Source organism: Neodiprion virginianus, chromosome 3 (genome assembly GCF_021901495.1).
Source record: "Neodiprion virginianus isolate iyNeoVirg1 chromosome 3, iyNeoVirg1.1, whole genome shotgun sequence".
NCBI lineage: Eukaryota > Metazoa > Arthropoda > Insecta > Hymenoptera > Diprionidae > Neodiprion > Neodiprion virginianus.
The window spans coordinates 17,216,013-17,239,668 of record NC_060879.1 but is presented as its reverse complement, the minus strand read 5'-3'; the positions used below and the strand labels follow the sequence as shown (position 1 = coordinate 17,239,668).

General features: G+C 36.5%; 1 protein-coding gene across 3 annotated transcripts in view; it reads left to right on the top strand.

Annotated features, from left to right (window-relative positions):
• LOC124299719 (uncharacterized) overlaps window positions 1–23,656 on the top strand; it is a 271,430-nt gene that overhangs the window by 148,995 nt on the left and 98,779 nt on the right. For all 3 annotated transcript variants that reach the window (XM_046753029.1, XM_046753027.1, XM_046753028.1), the window contains one exon: window positions 13,925–14,181. In XM_046753029.1, the coding sequence (XP_046608985.1) occupies window positions 13,925–14,181 (257 nt within the window). The remainder of the gene's footprint in view (window positions 1–13,924; window positions 14,182–23,656) is intronic.

Here is a 23,656-nt window from a genome sequence, read left to right as displayed (position 1 = left end):
ATATAACGGGTCGATATATAACCTTTTGTTTTTACTTTAAAACATTTAAAAAAAGAGGCATTGGGGGAAATGTTTAGTAATTCGGGTGGTAAACCGCCCACAATGCCTCCGGCGCGTGCCACGTCGGGTGATCCCAATCCTCGAAGGGGCAGCGTTGCCCCCACCGCCCATCGATCAGCCATCCGATGCCGAAGAAGTCTATGAAATCGTCACCCTGCCATCGGCAGTCGTCAGCTAGCCCTCGAAAATATGCAATTTCGCTTCGAATTTCCGCCCCACCGTGGCGGCGTTTCTTAAAATCCTTTATACTGACCCACCCTAGGGACTCTAGAGTCCTCAGCAGATACTGTAAACAAGGATAAACAACCAAATTTAAATTAAAATGCTACACAAACACTTCGAATAAAAAGAGCGAAAACCATGTGCCGCAGAACACTATCATGAACAATGAACAATAAATCAAAATGAAGAATTCCCAAAACTTGAATACTTTTTCTTTGCACGTATAAACACAAATAATTAAACGATTCAAAAACTCTTGAACATGTTACGATAAAAACGTTTATAATAAGCAAGATGATGAAACTTGGTACTCACAGAAATCTTCTCTAATTCGAGAACCATTTTTTTTCTTTTCCAACTATGTACTTTTATAACTCGTCAACTCAGTGAAGTTTGAAAAATAGATACAATTTTTCACGCAGCGACGCGATCTCAATTTCTTTGCCTCGGCTTTACGGACACTTTCTGTACGCGGAGATAGTCCTCCTTGCCTATATCATCCATAGCTCTAACCCGACCTAACCCAGCGGAGTAAAAGCTAACCTGACCTGAGACGGTAGGACTTGACCTAACGTAACCTAACTTGACCCAAGACACTACAACCCAACCTAATATAACCTATCCTAATCCAAGACTGCCCAACCTAACCTAAATTGATAAAATACTTTGTGAAATGATTTATTCGATCAAGCTTGATTGATCGCTAGCTTGATCGCTAGCTTGATCGCTAGCTTCGGTGGGTCAGTATAAAGGATTTTAAGAAACGCCGCCACGGTGGGGCGGAAATTCGAAGCGAAATTGCATATTTTCGAGGGCTAGCTGACGACTGCCGATGGCAGGGTGACGATTTCATAGACTTCTTCGGCATCGGATGGCTGATCGATGGGCGGTGGGGGCAACGCTGCCCCTTCGAGGATTGGGATCACCCGACGTGGCACGCGCCGGAGGCATTGTGGGCGGTTTACCACCCGAATTACTAAACATTTCCCCCAATGCCTCTTTTTTTAAATGTTTTAAAGTAAAAACAAAAGGTTATATATCGACCCGTTATATATCGTATTTGATTGTGTCTATGAATTAAAACTCATTTCCTCTCCAAATAACTTGTAAGTTAGTTATAGATTATTTTCAGGTTTAGCTATGAATTTTTCTAAGTATAGCGTCGTTTATCTTGGTTACATAACGTTGGTAAAATTTGGTTCGATGTTGTGTCGTGATCTTTCTGTTTGGGGATTCTTCTGAGAAATTTTTAATGGTATTTTGATTTACTAAAACGTTTGTGCTATTCGTAATACCGTTTATTGTTTGCATTTCCACGTCTTAATTTTGATCTTGTGCTCGTCTATTATCGTTTGATTGACTCGGTATTTTTGCCAGATCGTTATCTATGCATGTACGGAGATTTAATTATTGCTGTTGTTGTTGTCGTTGTTATTGTTATTGTTATTATTATTATTGATGATGATATGTTACACCTGTATGCATAAGGCAAGAGAATGTGGAGATATTTCGTATAATTGAATATTTTATTCTAATTCTTGGACGATTCACAGTTTCCGTGTAAAAAATGTGCATGCATCGGGTTGCAAGCCGGTGTGTTTACCGATTCAGGATTGCGAGTGGGGAGAGGTTGTGAAATTGATCAATATGGCTGTTCATGTGGCTAAGCAAAAATCAAAAACCTGCACACCCCTAACCACCGTTGGGTCATGTGATGGGGAAAAATTCGGACAACGAAAAAGCAGGTAGTGGGCAGCGCGCAGTGGTGACTGGGTGGAGGGCTGCAGTGATGGACCACCGCAGCCATCGAAGAATGAAAAATTTTATGACAAAACAAGTCTGAGCCTGCACACCCCAACCCTTATCAGCGTGGGGGCATGTGATGGGGAAAAATCGGTCAACGAAAAAGCAGGTAGTGAGCAGTGTTTGACGGGGGAAAAATCAAAATTGCTGCTTATTTGACTAAGCAAAAATCAAGAACCTGCACACCCCAACCAACTTGGGGCATGTGATGGGGAAAAAATCGGTTATCAAAAAAGCGTGTAGCGAGCTCTTGGGCAAATGTTCCCAGCTTATGCTGTTCCCGCGTAACATTTTTGCCTGCACGTTACGTGGTGTATACCCCATGAACGATTGGCTGATTGGTTTTTGCTCGGTGAAGGGTAAGCGTGTCTCCTTTCATACAAGTTCGAGTAGCGGTTTAAAACTTCTCCAGCATTTTGAAAAATCCCTTGTGTAGACACAGGTGTTTGACAAAGTGGCTGTGAAAAAAAAGATGCTCATTCGAAAACCCGAAGACTTCGACGAGTTTTTACTTTTCTGTATTCCGCATCTCTCTCTCTCTCCCTCTCTCTCTCTCTCTCTCTCTCTCTCTCTCCCCCTCTCTGTCTGTCTGTCTGTCTGTCTGTCTGTCTGTCTGTCTGTCTGTCTGTCTGTCAGTTTGTCTGTCTTTCGGTCTGTCTGTCTGTCTGTCTGTCTGTCTGTCTGTCTGTCTGTCTGTCAGTCTCTCTGTCTGTCTGTCTGTCTGTCCGTCTGTCTGTCTGTCTGTCTGTCTGTCTGTCTGTCTGTCTGTCTCACTGTCTGTCTGTCTATTTATCTATCTATTTATTTATTTTATTTATTTCATTCATTTCATTCATTTCATTCATTTCATTCATTTCATTCATTTCATTCATTTCATTCATTTCATTCATTTCATTCATTTCATTCATTTCATTCATTTCATTCATTTCATTCATTTCATTCATTTCATTCATTTCATTCATTTCATTCATTTCATTCATTTCATTCATTTCATTCATTTCATTCATTTCATTCATTTCATTCATTTCATTCATTTCATTCATTTCATTCATTTCATTCATTTCATTCATTTCATCTATTTTATTTATTCTATCAATTTTATTCATTTTATTCATTTCATTTATTTTATTTATTTTATTAATTCTATTCATTTTATTTATTTTACTTATTTTATTCATTTTATTTATTTTATTCATTCTATTCATTCTGTTTATTTTATTTATTTTATTTATTCTATTTATTCTATTTATTTTATTTATTTTATTTATTTTATTCATTTTATTTATTTCATTTATTTCATTTATTTTATTCATTTTATTTAATTCATTTTTATTTTGTAGTAATTAATTAATTTATTTATTCTCATATTTATTTACTATTGTGTGGGTGTGTGTGTGGGTCGTGGTACGAGGGGGGAGCCAGGGGGGAGCGCCGCCATTTTATGTCCCAGAACCGGCATATATACACTACTCATTACGTCCATTATTTTCAATAAAGATTGAAAGCCTTCATTGAATGCGATTTTTTTTTCCAGAAAATAAATGCTTCGGCGCAAGATCCCATACACAAGCATTGAAGTTTTCATTATTGTTTTAAGTGTTACTACCAAGACATCTTTCTAATAAGTTATCCTCAGTTAAGCCCTCGTGAACCGGCTTCAATATTGCTTGAGCATCATCATCTAGAGCTGGTGGATGTTGAAAGGTGTCCAAAATACCTTCAGCTTCACTTTCACGCCATTTACACCAAGATTCAGGACCTATCGGACAATATGAGCGTTGCGGTTTTTCATCAGTTGAAATTTTATGATAATATCCCGCCAATATTTCTCTTTTCATTTCTTCTACTGAATCTGGGTATCGACGGATTGCTAAGCCATAAAATATTGAAAGCTCTTGCAACAATTTATTTGTTGATTTTTTGGTTTTTATACTGTCATTTTCTACAGATGATTTTCTTTTTGTTTTCTCTTCTTTAACATTTGTTTTTAATAATTCTCATTTTGCCTTTTTCATTTGTTCATATTTTTTTTTAGCTTCAAGTCCACGTTTATATAAACGTTTTTTGACATGCACGACACATTCTTTTTTCTGAACAATTAAATCGTCACCGTAGGGTGATTTAACAAAGATTTAAACGTTTCGGTATCGCCATCACCAATATAATGAGCATATTTAACACCATATAATTCTTCAGACCTTTTGAATATTTCTATTATTGCGTCTACCTCCATTTTACCAGAACTACCTTCATGGCTAGCATCACAGTGGTCTTTATGCTCCTCATACCACACTGTATATTCATCTGTGTCCGTTTTCCCGGTCCAGCTTGCACATCCTTGGCAAATGCAGCTTTTCACAACAACGTCCAAAATTTTGTTGCTGTACTTTCCTATTACTGACACGATACCAAGAAGAGACGTAAAACCACGTTTCGCCCATGACCCATCACCAGATATCCACAGTTCATTTGCCGAATTTCCTCGTTCTTCGTTGAGCCGCATTTCTTCTTCTACCGCCTTTTTAAATACAATCTTTGCAACAGCCTCTGCTGCAATTTTTATATTATTTATAATACTGTAATAAGTACTATCACAAAGACCCCGTCCTAGATCCATGAATCCGCAAAAGTTATTTATGCCTTGTACTCCAACTCCAAGCATTCTCATTGCAAACACAAGACGGCGGTTGATTTCAACACCTTATCAATAAAAGGAGAAGATGGAATTGAAGTCTCTTTACACTTACACTTTACTGAAAGCTTGAATCCTAATCCACGTTGCCCATTTTTACTAAAACTCACGTCACCATTACATTCTTTAAATTTTAATAACTGTTGCAACGTATAAAAAACCGCTGTGAATTGAATAATACAATAACTCATACTAGGTTCGACATTTAATTCTAATTCATCGCTACTTTTTAGTTTATTTGCAGAGGTACTAGTGTATTCTGTTGCATTTTCACTTGTATATCTGTTACCTTTGAACGATCTTTTTTTTGCTTTGTAGCTTGGTCTTCTACTAGTACCGCTACCTTGCTTACGATCCATTTTTTTTTAAATATATTTGTTTGACAATAATAATTTTACTCGATGTTATTCCGTCTGTGGACCGAGTTATACTAATCGATTTAACTCTCAGGACTAAAATATTTTCACTACAACTCAGGTAGCAGCTACTTTTTTACGAACAATAGAACTATTCTAAGTAAAACTTGAAATACTGTGAATATCATTACCTAAATTTCACAGTATATTCTTAAGATACTATACTTTCGAAATATTAGAAGAAAAAAAAATCGATTTTTTGAAAAATCTAGACCGCAAGTTCCCATTACGGTTATTGCATATTTTCTATCAGATACCAACGTTTCAACGTCTTTGAATGCATCCAACATCTCTAAAAAAAAACACACATCGTCTTATCAATTGATAAGAACATTACACAAAGCTTGAACTGATTTTGAGAAGGTCGCCGCTTTGTCAGGTCGATTACACCCCGAATGTCCCGACTTACATTTAAAATCGCACGATCTTACAAGTATATCAATCTTTGCAGATGGAATATATTTGAACTGATGGAAAGGTGAGGATTGATTTTTAATTTATTGATGAAAAGCTGGTCTAAGCTGAATATATTGGCTAAAGGGCGACGTATCATTTGATTAAATCAGTGGGAAGATAAAATTGTTCTGACCCTCGCACGTCGTTTGATTCACGATACTATCCAATTTCACCGGTTATTTATTATTCACGTATAATTTAGTAGAATCGAACTCTTCCCATAAATAGCAACAAAATATTTCCGAAGACACACATTATGCACTTTAATTCGCGACAAGTGTCCAATATTTTATCTACAGACGCGAAATGGATGACGTTTATTATTTCATAAGGTTTTATCATACCATATTTATTTTCAAGACTCAATTATGTAACCAGATAATGCATAAATGCCGAGTAAAGTTAGAGAATTTGTTGTACGTTAGAAACATAGTGCGAATAAACTTCTAGTTTTGTCGAGCTTAAATGATATGAAAGAATAGAGTCACATTGGTAAATAAACGGGATTAAAATAACAGTACCATATGAATAAGAAAAAAAGATAGGAAAGTTGTTAATACTCGTAATACCATATTTTATATAATTTATTTATTTATTACATACGAACGTAAGCTTTACTTATCTGGCGACCAACAAATCACTGAAAAATCATTAAGCTAAATAATCTTTGGATAAAAAAATAAAAAAAAGTAGAAAGGTCATTCACTCCCATTACCCTATAATTCGGGAAGTGGTAGCCTTAAGTACCCCATATGTCAAATAGGAGACATTAATTTTAGTCAGTCCGACAAAAGTTTAATCTTAAAAAAGACTTAATCTTATTTGCCCAAGTAATCAGAAATCTGATAATAAATAATAAGCAATATTTGGCAACAAAATCATACATCTTCCATTACTCGCTTGATATCGAATTGAAAAATAAAAAAATCATAATCTCATCCCGTGTTTTATTGGAATTTCAAGAGTGACACCTTAAATTATAGATAAATATGGTAATGTGTATAATTGGTGTAAATACAGTACAATAACTATGCATTTTAATGCTTAGCTGGAATGTTGAAGTTTCGTACTTTTTATAAGCGCGAAGCGAAGAACACACAATTGTCTCGTGCAACTAAACGCGGCACTCTCGGGGGGTGGAAGTGGGTGCATATTTGTCGAACGTTCATGAGGACACCTGGAGGCCATTTGCACAAATACGAGCATTTGGAAAGACCATTTTGACACCCCTCTCGATACCCGCGGGCTCTCATTCTAGTTGCATAGAAATTGTTTTGATGAAACCATTTTAGTCAATTTTGAAAATACATATGTCGATTCCTTCGAAAACTTGAAACTCAAGCGTAAAATAAATATCGGGGCTTGCAAGTACTTACTTCCAGGTACTAACAATAACCAACTCCCCAGATCTAACAATATGCAAAATAATAACTTTCGGAGAATCATACACCTCAGATTCTCACATTTTTTAAATTCCGTTGCTCTTTCTTCGGGGCACACAAGAACGAGAATTCTTTGACCCCCAAGTTGGTCCACACAGCTGGGTAATTTTCAACGTGTAATTCTGAGAAATGAGAATGTTTGATATTCAAGCTGTGAGATAGCCTTTGATGTACACAGCTGTCTTTATTCTTTACACGGGAATAAGTTTACTCATCTCAAACCTGCAGTGTAACTATGAGCCATTCATTTCTATATAATGGAAAGGATTATCACATAACAGCGAATGGAAATCAATTTGTTTTAAATATAAGTCACGTTATTGGCAAGTAAAAACAGGGCAAAAACCTATCCCCAAGTAAGTAAAAACTCACCTTTGGAAAAATTCATTAGTGATTCCGTCTACAATTGTTCGTAAAATTTTTCGGAATGGGTTGTTCTTCAGTGAATATGGAAAACTTCCAAACATTTGAACGTACAACTAATTCTCACAATTTCTGATTCCAATGTTCAATTACCCAAGGACAATATTTACCGGGTACAATCTCAAAAACTGTTTTCTCTTCTCTAAATCTGTGAAACTAAATACATCGGTAACTACGTCACGTGTGATCCGGTAAATAACTGCAACATATTTACTTTTTGCGACGAGCAACTGTTTCATGACAAATCAGTTCAAAATTTCACATGCAGCTTTAACTTATATTATCCAAGGGTTTGAATGACGTGAAATAAATAATTTCAAAACTGTTTTGACCGCTGCTAGACTTTTCCATACCTTATACTCTGATCCGCAAATGGTCAATCAAACATGCGGTCCACTGTGACACAGTTTCAACCAGTCTAGCAGCAGCAAAAATAGTTGGAGTACCTATGATAATTCGCACTGCACTGCCAGCTTATTCGCTCCTGAGCTGTGGCCCGGATATGACAAGTTGAGTGATTAAATGCAGGTCTTGCCGAGGCCAGCAAAACAGAGTTACATATATAGGTATCCGTTGACCCAGTGACAAAAAAGAGGGCAAGCAAGCACATGTACTCCCGAAAGCTATACCTAAACAGGTACGTGATTACTCACCCCCGCATTTCTTATCGTTAGTCGTTGAGCTTCGCCTTCGACCCTAGACCTTCAGCGTGTGATCCATCAATAACCTGAGCTGTTAGTTCAGTGCAGTCTTGCTTCATGCTCATAATCAGAGATAAAACGGTTTTTATGATTTTCCTTTTAATTCTGAGATCTTGGCTACGTCACAGTTCAGATGATTACACACGGTTCAAACGATTTTTGTAAAATCTTATACGTATATATTTCTTACTGAAAATGTACGCGTGGATACTAATTGATAAACGAACCGCTGTTCAAATTCAAGAAACTTGCGTTTTATTTATATCGGCGAAAATCGGTTCACCACGCCTTAAAGAATTACAGTGAACAACTTACAGTTTACCACACACGTGCGTTATATTCCGTTGCGTATTATACGTACGTGTCTGGTGTGTGTACATTATTACTTCAATTATAAATGTACGAGTTACTCATTCGTTACGGAAAAAAATCACAGTTGGTGTGAAAAAAAAGTATTCTCATTAGTAGCAAATTCATTCGTTGAGTTTAAAGGCTAACTTGTTTTCGGTATGTAAGAAAATGCGAGTTAGATTCTACACGAATTACGTGACAATGACTGGTGATGCAGCTAACATGAGAAAATGAGATGCATTGTCACATAATCCGTGTAAAATCGAACTCGCATTTTGTTTCGGACCGAAAACAAGTTAGCCGGAAGATCAAGGCATTGATGAACATTACTGTACATATCCTGACTTGCATGATGCAGGCGCATTTACTTCATGTTGAATTGTCCGTGCGACGTTTCAACGATACAACCTGCTATAGTTTCTAAACGGATTTGGCAGAACTAGATGAATTCAGCTGTGCGTAATATGAACGATACCGTTGTCACGAATCTCTATAGAAACTGGACGACAGGCAACCAAACATACTGCGACGTCGACAAAGCGACAGCGACAGGCGCCTGTTTCGGAATTACGAAAACACGGCTAAAAACTAATAAAATGCAATACACCTCATCTCTGATTTACGAATGCGTAGCGAAATGCCATACAAAATGAAACATAACGATACAGTGAACAGAATTTTCATTATTCTGGAATTCTACCCTGTGTTACACGTCGAAAATAAATAGATACCAAAGTTCGTAAGTATTAAACGGCCGTAATTCAATTTGTTTCTGAAACGGCGTTTACAGACACAATGTAGTAGTGACAGGAGCAATAATAATTTAAGTGACCAACACAGTGGCATTTACTTTTTGCTTTACTATGGTATGTACGGCGTATATTATGATGCTTCAAATTTGAAATTTTTATCGCAGATAAGAAATTACTGAACAATGATTCACCTTGTAATTATTATCGCAACGCTAATTGTATTTTAATACATCCCATTGGGGCCATTCAAACATCACGTCAGGCCCTCAGAGGGGGAGGAGGTTAGCTTCACTGTGATGACCTTTGACAAGGGGCAAGGGGGATACACTCGTAGCATCACGCCACGATTGTTTTTATGCAAATTTGCTTGTTTTTTAATCGGACAATTAATATTATCCGTCATATTATTCACAAATTTTTTGGCTACCGAACGAGAGAGGGTGGTGCTAGACTGAAATAGATCACATCACGTCAAGATGAGGGTAAAAAAGGTGCGGCCGGAAAGGGCGAGAGCGGTGTTCAAAACGGCCAAAAACAGCGTGACGTAATATTTGAATGGCCCCTTAGTAGAAATTAAGTTTGTCCCAAAATCATTTAATTGAAATTTGGAATATATCGTGTATTGCTTCTCGCAAAGATTTCGGATATGTCAATATCGCTGAAGGAAGCGATGATAGATTCGTTTATTCTAGCTCTCCTTCGAAATGAAGTACAATCGACACTCGGTGCCTGATTTCTCATCTCTTCCCGTACTCCCTGAACAGTGCGAAGGCTAATATAATACCTGTACCGACGTTAAAGAAACACCGAGAAATTTGTCTGAATGCGAAATGTGACACTATATCAGAAACATCCGCCCACTTTTGAATGTTAGAAGTAATCGCATTTCCAAATCATTAGTCTGGCAATTTGACATAGTGCCAGTATGTACAGCTACGGTCACGGTATCTGTCGCCTTCGGGATAGGCAACCAAAGTTACACGTTCAATTTGTACGCTAACGCAAACCTAAATTGAACGTGTAACTTCAGTTGCCTAACCCAGGGCTGACAAATAACCTAACCGTGCATCCACGTAACATATGTACATATATTATAAACATTGTTTCATGTCAAAGACAAAGGGAGTTTGCGTCACAATTATTTTGTTGCGTATTTCGATAGATTTCTATTAGATTGCATTGTAAAATATGACTTGTGAATGACTAGATATCTGCAAAATTAGCGGAGTTTTTGCCTGCAAACATAAGTCGGAAACGGATAGATCGATTCAGACAAAATTTGGTCTATTGCTTTGGCTCGATTTATCGTGAAAGTGACTACATTTTGTATTGAATGGGATTGATGTCTCTGAGTTGTTTGTCTTAACATAAATCGTTCGTCTTAAAATTCATATTTCCGTAATTAACGCAACGGGAATAGCGGGAAGTTTTAGAACCAATTCTTTGAAGTTAGTAAATTTGTTCACTTGATTGAATCGACTACTATTATCGGAAAATATTGAAGTATTGTAAATCCCTCACGAGTGTTCATGTGATTTGATTCTATTGAAAGAAATCAGGTTCGGATTCTGTAATAGAATTGTTAGATTTGAATTTCGTGTTATCAGGTACAGCATAAATTATGTTTAACGAATGAATTTGACTGTGTCTAAGTACAGACGCAGAGGGAAAGCGCGGGAAATTTTAGTGAAGATTTTTCCCGTTTCACATTTCCTAAATATAGTTTGAGGAAACTAATTTTATCATATATTACCTTTTCCACGTACAACAAAGTTGAAGCAAATACTTCAAGTTGAAAAAAGTTGTTAGATGTCACCCACGCTAAATTATATCAAAAACAGTTGAACTCAATAGCATATAATTTCTGCAATTATTATTTTTAACGGAAATGAAATAATCTTGTGAAATCTTACAAAATCGTTCGTTTGCTCTAAAATCTTCTGAAATTCGATGAATGTACACTTAGGGACAATGAATCTGAGACGACTAATTTTTCACACTAAACAGTTATATTGGCAATACAGAGAAACCTACAGTACCATAATGTAAAAATAACAGTGCAATAACCTCACAATACCGCGAGAATAATGACTTGTTGGAATTAATTATTTTTACACTCAATAATTTTTTAAACTCCAGGTAAGTTTTGTTCATTCATTAATTTCGATTTTTTTGGAATTAAGGTAGTACCGTGACAAATCACTTTTCTTACAATATCTTTCAATTTTTGAATACACACAATTTGAAGTGTCCTTTATACGTAGGAATTTTTTTTAATAGTCCTTGCGGTACTAAATTTTGCAATATTAGCGATCAAAAGTCGTACAATTTACATGTATTCCCTATCCCGACCGTAGTTAGAGTGAGCATTTTATTTAATAACAGCCATACTTTTCTTAGAATTTTTTTTAAAAACTGAGAATTATTAATTGAGGATATAACAAGTAATTTTTTTCAAAAAAAAACATAAACAAGCAGTATTAATTTTTTTGTAAATAATTCTTAAAGTTTGTTGCTTTTAATGATTTTCAAACTTTCTCTCATAACCTGACCCGTGAGAAATAGTGACTTGGCAACGTTGCCCTACGCGGGAAGTTTAAAATGCCACAAAGGCCCAACGAATTGAAATAAATGTCAGAACTTTGCGGATATAGGTTACGGTACAGAAAAAATTAAAATTGTTAATATTAATTATAACTAACCTCAAATTGATTTCATAACAATACATTTCTCTACAACACATGCTTGAGGGGCAAGAGATACTGAGTTAGAATGCAACGTTGCCAAGTCAGACAAAAGACGCAATGGGAAAATTTTTATACTTCTGCGCATGTGAGAGGTGGCGCAAAGGTGTACTGTATCTCAACTACTTTTTACTTTAGTTATAATGTTTTATACAGGGGATATTTCTCTGGAAGTTGAGGACTGCTGCTATCACGGTACTACCTTAACGTCAATTTTTCGTAATTTATTCGATCCATTTAAGTTTCGGTAATTTATTGTTTGAAATTTATTCATTAGTTTATTACAAATGACAATTATGTAATATCCGATTGACTCGTCAATCGAACAAGTTATTATACCCGCGATATTCTAAGGTTAGTTTCGGCGGTCATAGGTTATGTTATGTTTATTGAGATTGAGTTTGTTTCGCGCTCGGCCCATTATGGCGCTGTAGGTTTCTCTGTGTTGCCAACATAACTGTCTATTGTAAAAAATTAGCGGTCTCAGATTCATTGTCCCCAAGTGTACATTAGGATGTCCCTTATTTTGGTCATTTTGGACTTTTCATGCCCTCACTTTCTAGAATGATACAATACATATAAGAAAAAATCGGTGCAAATTTGCAGATCTCTACTACATCATTAACCCGGACAACCGAGCATTTGAAAATAACCACTTGTATAAAGTTACATTTTTTCGATTATGTCAATTTAATTTTGTTTTGAAGGTTCTTGTTTATTTGAAATTATTAGCTACACTTCGCCAACAAAACTCGTAAGAATGTAAATTGGGAAACAGACAGTTGAATGCTCGTATTTTATATTGAAAAAAATCTGGAAAGCATTACATTAAAGTTAACATTAATGTAAATCTTATTTCTCCTTTGCAAAACGCAATAACGGTGAAAATCTTATCTTATAAGATCACAAAAGTAATTCTCATTCGCAATCATTCAAAACTCTTTCTCAAGCTTTGACACTCGTTTCAAAGAAATATAAGATTGAATGTATAATGTTTCTTTTATTTTATTCAAATAATCACTACCAATATCTACTTTTTACAAAAATATGTGTACTTTCTGTATTTATATTTATATTTTTTGCAGTATGCTGCATAGATTTCAGAACAGAGATTAATAATGAAAAAAGAAGTTGTAAAAAATGCGTGCAAGTAGCATATGGATGTAAGTAGGCGGGACCGGATCCAGAGACGCTGGCCCTACTGGGGATGTAAGGGGTGGAGCTCCTACAGGGTAATTTGGGGGAGGAGGTTTGGTGAAATTTGGAAGTTCTTCATTTTACGCACACTGTATCAAAAAGTGCAATTCATCAAATTTATAATCATAGGGCAAGAAATAGTTTAAAGTTGAAAAAAGAGAGTCAATGAAAGAATTTACGACCAGGAAAAAAGTATCAGAGAGAATAATATGCTACTTTTGTCCCGCTTTTAGGTCAACAAAATAAACATTATGGGCAAGTCTGGAATAATAGTACATTATGTAACAAGGGAATAAAGTGGAAGATTATTCCCGCGGGTCTTCCCTCGGGTAGTAATCACCCAAGGGAATAGTCGAGTTTTATTTCTGTGTTACATGTAGGATTTTTTTTCTGAATCAACTCTGCAATATTTATTTGAAAATGGGGACTTTTCTTTTGTTTTCTTCAAGCCACTTGCTTCTTCTAAATTTGGATTTGTGGGATTATGATCTGATATTTCCCGCAAATGCGTTTTACGGAAAAATATGCCACGTTCGTCCCGCTTTTGAGGTCAAAAAAGTTAACTTTATGGTCGAGTCGGGAATAAAAGTTTTACTTTACTTCCGTGAACAGTGTACGGTTAAATTGAGTAAATTCTTCGCGTACCCATTAAAATTTTCTTCCAGGCGAGAGGGTAGCAGCACCGGCTCCTGTCTTCCGCGCAGCAGCTCCATCGACAGTGTTGCAGAATGGGGACTGGTCGGAGGCGTCGGTGGTCTCGGAAGTTCGAACGCCATAGCTCAGGGGAGCTGTTACGGGTTGGCCGTTGACCAACCGCCGCCTAGGAGAAGCCCAAGCCCTCTTCTCGGTTCCAGAGGCGACCGGCTGAGTCTCGTATCTCCGAACATTGGTAGACGAGTGAAAGGGCATCGAGCAGTTGTTGGTGAGTGTAACTTGCCTCATTTCTCCATTTCCAACGAATTCATTCATTTATGTCACTTTCAATCTATAATGCATCAAATTAATAGTGAACTAAGTGCGTATGTATGCATGTAAGTATGATCTATGTCCAAGTTTGGACAAACCAACTGTATTGGTTACCGACCATTCACAGATTGCATATGTCATCTTTAACTGAAGAAAAAAAAATTGAACTATAATTTGCATTTTTTAATTGTTGTATGTATCATTTCCACTATGCTTTACCTACCTTCGATTGAAAAATACAAACGTAACATTGAATGTGATTTTATTGTTGTTTTAATCACAAAATAGGTACATTTGTAATTCATATTTGTAACTTGCAACCGACTGATTGAAAAGGTCGAACGTAATATATAAACAGGCCACTTCTTTTTGTACAGCCTTCGAGTTGATTTACATTACTTAACTTCATGAAATCGGCTGTAAACTATTTGTTCGGGAATGAAATGACGTCACAAAATCATCGCCTCCTTACAAGCACATCGATGTCAGTCCTAACATCGTTAAATTACGCGCCGTCGAAGCTAGATTAGAGAGACATACGTAAGGGTAATCGAATTCCGCAAAGCAGAAACCAGATTACGAGGGTATGGTTAGCGAAGGACGCGGCCTGTAATTCGACTTATCAGCATTCACCCGGCGCCAAGAAGTTCAATATCGCGCATCCGATGGCTCATTCGCAGTCGTCAGGTCCACATCTCGATTGTCTAGAATTCCAAATTCGCAATTTCTACCCTTCCGCACCTCACGAATATTCGGTCCCTCGTTAGGCGAAGCATCGTGTCGTCAAACGTCAACGGGCGTTTCCGATATCTCTATTCCACAGTTAACGATAAGACCAGAAACAGTTTTCTTCGCAGTTGACCCCGAAAGCACCGTCGAGAAAGATTCTCAAACTCAAAACTCGTCAGCTTTCAAATCAAGTCACAGTACACAATTGAATTTATTCGATCATTTCTTGAACAGTTGAATAGGTTAATACAGATCAGCAGATCCTAAAAAGGCGAACCTCAATTTTGCGGATTCTCCGTCTCTATCGCAAGAGTGGGAACAGACGGGATCTATGGAACGGGTCTGAGGTAACGTCGGAATTAGTTCTCTGGGAACCTCGATTCTGCGGAATCCGGTCCCAAGTTCTACGTAGAATCGAGATCTGACTGTACTGGATAATTTCCATCTCGACCTTTTGGATAAGAAGAGAATGTATAGAAACGAATTATGATTAGAAATACGAATTATTTTCCATGCTATTTGACATCACATTACAAATGCATGTATCATACACTTTTTGACTTATAATTTTGTTTCTAGATGTGACTTGCCAATCACATAATCATTCGTTATTTACTTTTTGTCCCACTTTTCGAGCACACTTCTGACACTGATTTATTCCTATAATGTCATCAAGTTTCTGGTGTATTCAAATTTTTATATCAAAAGCCGGACATTCTCAAAGTTGACGCGTTTGTCTGGATTTATACTACTTCTCTATAATGTGTAAAAATGTATATTCAAGGTAAATTTGCAGTAATGGACATACCCTGGATATTTCTAACGTAGAACATTGCAATGAGCTTCTGCAACACCGGCTCAAGTCTGGAAAATTCTTCTGAATTATGATTGGCACATTGTATTGATTGTTGAGCAATAACTGCGAGTATTCAGTTAATACTAAATCGTTTCAACTTTGTTTCATCTCTTAACCTAATCTCCTTACTTACTCATATTTCTTTTCTGTTACATACTACTCAGACCAAAGTTTTGAGATCCATACGTTTTCTAATACCTACAGAAGCAAGTATTATTAATGAATTCGTATAGTAGGAGTTAATCGCTATGAAATATTGGCGTACACCGATTACAATTATGCAGATTACAAAGAGATTAAAAATTGCAAATGATAACAAATGGTTACCAGGATTTAAAGGGTTACAAAGCTAACATGATCCGAAACATACAAATGGAGCACAAAAGATCACAAACAGTTACAAAGCTTACAAGTCATTGTGTAATGGATCACAATGAATTACAAAGGTTACAAGGATTACCTGTGATTAGTAAAGATAGAAACGATCATATAAAATTACGAAGCGTATGTACCTAATCCGGATTACCACAGTAATTAATATCTGCGTCCGTTCCGAAATAGGTTATTTAGTTTTTATATTCTTTGTTTCAAGTTTGGATTTGCTAAAAAATCCCGTATTAGATTTGAATAGCTTGCCGTATCAAGTATTGCCAGCTAACAATAAGTGTTAAAGTCCCTCGATCGATCGATACCCTAACTTTTTACCCTGCTATCGCCAGAACTTTTGCATGATGATGACCTGATCCGGACCACAACAAAGCCGCAGAAAAATTTTCATCCGGGCAAAAATCGATACCATATCGATTTTTACGCTTACTCGCTTAGGTGCTCCTGAAAAAAGCTGCAACGTGTTTCGTTTATTGTGATTTCATTCTACTCGAGTGACAATTGGTATACCTACGCGTACGTATTTACCTTATTTTACATCCTTGTATTAACAAATTTGCCGTGCACGAATGCGACTCATCTTGTCTGACATTAATCAGAATGCCAGTAATCGAGAATCCATTTGATTAAAATAAGTGACAGAAGGACATAGATCGTATGTGTTGCATTCAATTGACCGATAATTATTTCTTTTCACATTTCATCAGCTACTTTATATTACCTTGTTCAATACAATTTCGACAAATCCATGAATACGTTTTCTTCATTTCTGTAGTACTTCGCGAAGAGAATAAAAGAGCAGATTTTACTCAGAACTGCAGGAAAAGAGGAAAAGATCAGGTTTTTTGGTAAAACATACTTCATAAAATGCAGAATCTACTGTAGAATCAGTGAAAACTACTGTGTGCAGAGTAAAATCTGCTACATTTATAATCAAAATATCGTCTACATGGGTATACTTTACCAAAAACCTTGATATGTCTTTATACTTTTCTCACCAGAATCGATCCGGCAACTACAGTACTTTTAGCCGGGAAAATCATTATTCTTTCAGCAAACATGTGGAATAAGGCTAAGCAGTCGATCTGCAGATACAGCGTCGTCATCTTCTTTAACTGGCCATACAAACAGTAAGATTGCTCGACAAAAGGCAAATCGAGATCTGACTTTCTTCCAAGAATCTGACGTGACTACGGCTAGACTTTCATAATGAAAGGGTAGAAAATGGCATTGACAAAAGCAAACCCGCACGCGGTTCAGACCCAAATAATCGAGAGATAATATAAGGCTGATGTTACAATTGATACTTATGGCAATTCACTGTAATAATAACTTGGAAAAACGTGCGTAATCGTGCCAGTGTCACGTCATCTATTAACATACTGTTAAACGTATAAATTATACACTGTTTAGGTAATAACAATATACCGTTAATACTGAGATTTTTTCTCGCATTCAATTGTCGTATTTGTTTGAGTGGCAATATTCAATTGTCGTACTTGTTTCGATCACAAATAACACGATGCGACTGCTTTTTCGAACACGCATAAGAAGTGACATTCAAATATTTTTATAAAATTTTCATGAGGTGTGAAATAAATCAGGGATATGCTATCATGCAAACAAAAACGTTCTTTCGAAAAATTGAAAATCATTATTCCACACAAAAATTATTTGAGGTCAAGAATCTTGCGAACTCGTTCAATTTCATTGAACGCTTATTTTGTTCGGAGAACGGTTTTTCGGAAATATACTGAGACAGACTTTCTTTCTCAATAATCAGTTCGATGTTTACGTTTGCTGATTAACATCAATACCAGTTCAACCATGAATAAATAAATATTTAACGATACCAGCGTGATAAAGAAAAGTAGATATATGTATAAAGGCGGTTCTCAATCGACCTGCCTTATCGACCGAGTACGGTAAAGCAGGCAATTGTTTAGGAAGAGTGTCTTAGTGGGATCGTAGGAAATAGTCTTTTGGTTGAAAGCAGTCAATGCTACACTTTTAACCATTTTATAAGCGATTCGAAATGAGTTATTGATATTTAAGCTTTTCTTTACAATTTCAGTATTTTAATTTCTGATATTTCAATTATCGGAATTTCGTAGCTTCGGAATATATTAATTCAATAACCTTCAAGATTTCTGTATATGCAAAAAAAAAAAACTTTAGTAAGTTTAGTTTCCAAACGACCGCTTTCAGAGCAAAGTTATTGATTTGTTTTCATTCTCATTCGACTATCTAGTAGCAATATATCCTTAGTTTTATTTTTGGATGACTACTTCACGTTCACGCAACCATTGAACACGCTATGATGAAAATTCTGCGCCAACACCCAGTCACTGAGTGGTACGTGGACAGTTAAAAAACTACTGCTCGCTAAAGTACTAATTTATTCGAAACCGAAATCTACATCCGTTTAGAAAAAATAATACTACTATCATAGACAATCTGACGAGAAATAAAAGAATCGTAGATATGGAACTTTGTGCTCAATATAATTTTTCGGATTCTACAGTTGGCTAAAGTTGATTTTTGCAGACGCAGAAATCTTGAAGGTTATAATAATTTGATTGATACACCAACCTCCTTGAACAAATATTTGAAAATCTCGCTCGACTGACGGAGCTTCATTTGATCCTATAGAGCTACACGATGCACCTGGGAGTTTGGCAATTCAAAGCATTACGTAAGGAAATGAGGTTAGTCAGAACTGAAGACCGATTTTCGCTCAGTCTGCGCATATCCAAGATGGCGTCACAGGAATCACGTAAATAGGTTACTTATTTATTTCGGTAAGTTGCAAGAATAATAATACTAAGATTAAACAACAAAATATCAAGTCTGCATGACGTCACCTTGGATATGTTTTCTAATTGATTGAATTAGAGCAAATGCGCATTGTTTCACCTTATTTCTTTACATCATGATCCAAAGTAAGAATATGAGTCCGGGGTAAATTCGGGTAGACCTTCGTGGATGTTCGAAGTTCGCCCTGGTTCCCGGATCCGCGGTTGACGATTTTCGGTAGTCGGAGATTGGCGGATTGTGAACCGTGAAACGGCCGTCAGGTGTCAATATACCCTGAGCTTAAACACCGCACCCACCCGCAAACGCCGACTTGCCCATACGCAGACACATCCGTTTGGCGTCGGTGTTGCCCGTTGGCGGTTTTGCGATCCCTCGTCAGCAGCGACCCGCCTCGAGGGTTGCATAGTAATTCCGGTCTTACACCAAGGGAATACCGTGCGAAATGTTGGGGTGGAGATATTTCAGCGTCGCGGCATCGTAGCTGTGTGGAAATCTAATAGAATTGACACACGGGGGCTGAACCATAACCGCGTTTCAGGCGGATGTACCGGTTATCGACACCTCGAGGGAGATCTACTCGGTTCAAAGATGTTCGACGCTCTTTAAGGGGATTATATCGTAAAATTGAAATTGACGGTTAGAAAGAGATGAAAAAGATCTCGTAGAATCCTTGTGGAAATTGGCTCTCGATTGAATTGCGCGGATTTTCAGTATATTATAGTACGTATCCCCCCGATCAAAAGTTCTCATGGACACAGGTCCAAAAAATCAGTAGTTTCCGAGATATAGGCCTCGGAAGAGGGGTCTATGGATTTTTTAACATCTATGGATTTCGCGATTTTCACCAATTACAAAGTTTCACGGGGGACTTGAAATCAAATATATCACTCATTGTCAGAAACTGCACAACCGATTCGCGGAGACTCCACCGACGCGTAAAAAACAGGACAAGTCGATCATTGCAAGAGTCGGAGGGTCTCGTTCTTCATGTGAAATCTAACGCTGCAACTCTTTCCAGTAAACCAGCGCGTTCATGGATGGAATCAATCGCAGCTTCCTGCTCATCTTAGAGAACCAACCGTGCAGTTTTTTGAGTGATTTCTTTGATTTCAACTCCCCTTAAAGATTTATAATTCATGAAAATCACGAAATCCATAGATATCAAAAAATCTGGACATCTTTCTTCCGAGGCCTGTATCTCGGAAACTATAATACTGGTTTTCGGGACTTCGGTTTATGAGAACTTTCGATCGAGAGAAAATGTACTAGAACATACTGAAAATCCAGCCATTTCAACTGGAAGCCAATTGCCGTATGGATACTGCGTGATCCTTTAAATATGGGTAGCCGATCATGTAAAGTCAGTTGAATTTTTGTGATTCGAGGGTGTGTGTAGGTCAAGATATCATTATATTTATTTCACATCATTCAACATGGACTCTTATGGCAAACTACTTTTTCAACGTGTTAAAAATGTTCCTTAGATATTTTTTTTACCATTGAAAATGGTTTCATCGCCACATAACCGTCAATTATTGATTTCTGAGTAATTGAACACGATGAAAACGTAGTTTGCTATGAGAGTGCATGTTAAATTACACAAAATATGTGTAAAGATATCTTGGCCCACAAAGCACCCTTAATTCACAAAAATTCCGCTGATGTTTCAATTTTCACATTTTTCTAAATAAAACTCCATTAAGGGATTAGGTACGCAGCTGTGGCAGGTAGAAAAAAAGGAGCGTGCAGCTTTTACGAAAAACGTGTGTTAAGTTTGCAGTGTATAGTTTACACTGACGTGAGTTTGTTTCTTTAAAACTGACATAAAATTGTCGATTCCTGGGCCGTGGAATGGATCTTCCGAAGAAACGATTTTCTTTAACCACACAGGTGTACCTAATCCCTTAAGGCGATACGACGGTGAAACTCCAAACTTTTGGATTTACATGAGGCTTGATCCATCGGTAAGGTTGTTCGTGTACTTACCATCTGTAAAGTCATGTGAACAATCATTTTCCTGTCACTTTGCATTCATTCTACGCAATAAGTCGAAAATTTATTATTTTGTTATTACTATAATTTAATTACTACATCTATTACTAATTATTACTATTAGTAAAAATGTAGGGTGTTTTTTCTAACTGGTGTGAGGCGACTGTTCCGGGCAAATTAACCAAAAATTCTTTCGTCGTCGAAAGTTCGGCAGTGACAAAATAAAAATTACGACTGATCGTGTGCAACTTACCTTTCAACCCGAGAATTACATGTGGAACGGAGTTCGTAGTGAATTAGTCAGCAGGCCCGAATTGACCGTAAAGCTAAAAAGGCTATAACCTAAGGCCCTCGAAATTTATGGTCCTTCAATTTTCAAAATCAATTTTGCAAAATAGTACCTAGATTTTTAAAAATTCGGGTAAATCCGATTCGCTATAATTTCCTACATAACGTTCGAGAACTTTGTACACATGTGGACAAAATATCGTGAACGGCTCGTTTTTCCCCTAGTCGATTACGTTGGTAATGCAGATTCAGCCTATAGCGGCTGGCCGACTCAACTGCAAACTAAAGTCTGCATTGCCAACGCAATCAACTAGGGAAAAAATTAGCCGTTATATAACGCTCACTGCGGTGGTAGGATTTCAGCTAGTTGTCGAATGAGGACGATTTCTCAGATCATAGCTCAATGAATGTAAATTCAGACTATACGAGCAAGCCTCAATCTCGGAACATAAACTTTAGAACAAAAATAATGTAAAGATGGTTTTGCCAGCGTTAAGGCGCAACAAAAAAAACGGAATATAACTCGACTCCATACTCAATTTCGTAATAAAAAATGCGTTTCCCTGTACAATAGTATTTTATACCAACTTAATTATACATGATAAATATTGTAATAAAGATGTTTTTTTTAACCTTAGTCGATTTTATTTTCTGCCACCACTTTTTAAATTTAACCTATTGGGCCATCTTGCAGGACCGACATTCGGCCGTTTTTTTAAAGAGCAGCCTTGGGTATCCTGCCTCCTTAATCCGGGAAAGAATTCTGCAGATTATGCCATCGTTGATCATTTCTAGCGATTTCACGAAGCAAATATCACATATTAATTTTCCTCGGTACTTTCGATTATTCATCCACGTAACACGTTAAAAAGAATTACTCAAGAAAAGTATGACCGATTTTGCAAAATAATGCACCCACTTATTTTAGATCAGGATTTATGTTTTCGAATTGTTATTGTCGTTATGCTTATTTCGGTTCGTGGCCTCTTTATCGGCGAAAATCCGACCTTGATGTACCAACAAGATGTGACACGGATTATAACGATCATGAATTTGATGCTCGAAGGCACTTTAATAGTTGTTTTATCCTTCTCGATCAAGGGCAAGGATTTAATATATGCACTTTCTACTCGCATTGAATGCAGCCCCAGGCAACCAGAATCAGCAAAAAAGTAAAGACAGATTTTAACATTGTCGCTTTGCATAAACGAAATAAAAATGGTCATAACACGCAATACTTATTAAAATTATGGATATATTAAAACCCATGTCGAAGACTATTTAACTACCTAAAATTTGTACAGCTGATCCAATTTTTCTTACATTTATCCTTAAATATGTCGATCAAATTGCATATTTTTTAAAACTTTTGGTAACCTGATGATGTTGAATCCTCCTATGATCAAAAGTAGATGAACTATTTTTTTTGCCGCCTGCTTCCAGTTCGTGGGAGATTCTATTGTTGACATTTTGCTAATGTTTGTGTGCCTTTTCTATAATTTTGCTCAAGTATACCGAGCTTCCTCGGATTCCGGCGGTTTCTTTGCGTTGAAAAAATATTTTGTTGTTGTTGTTCTTTTTTTCTCCTCTTGTTATTGATTCGACGATAATATCGAAATTGGCATATCTAATTTGCAAAACCCTTCAATAAATTTATTTACGAATTTTATTTCGGTAATCAATACAAATTAACGCCAATGGGTGTAATTAAAATTGTACTTACTATCAAATATCAATATTGTAGCAAATAATCAAAATTTCGGTGATCAATACGATTTAAGGCCAATGGGTGTAACTATAAATAAAAATCGTAGTATTCAACCAATCAACAGACACAGGTCAAATAATCTTGAAATGATCAATCAACCGGAGCCTAAAAAAATAAGTTTCTCAAAAGGTTCTAATACGAGTTTAGATATAAATATAAAAAGTAAGCAATATAAATTTTAAAAAAGTAAGGAAACAGCAGAGAAGAGATGCACTTCTGAAATATACTGAACTAGGAAAAGAAAGAATCTCAACAGAGATATTGTTAAAAAGTAAAAGCAAGGTCTGTAGTTATAAAAAAGAATTATAGAGGTGTAAAGTCCTGAGAAAATTTGATTAATATTGAACCGGATAGCGTTAAGTCCGTTTCACATAAAAATTTAGAAAAATCAATTACATTACAAGATAAACCTATGAGAAATTCGAATATAGTCTATCGAATTAGCGAGACAGACAAAATAAACTACAGTAATAATGATCAATATTATGCATAGCTAATAGATTTTTTTGCCTTAAATATTATGCTAAACATTTCAAAGGAGAAAAAGTATCGAACAAATTTCCAATAAACTATCACTTGGAGACTACTGTGCCC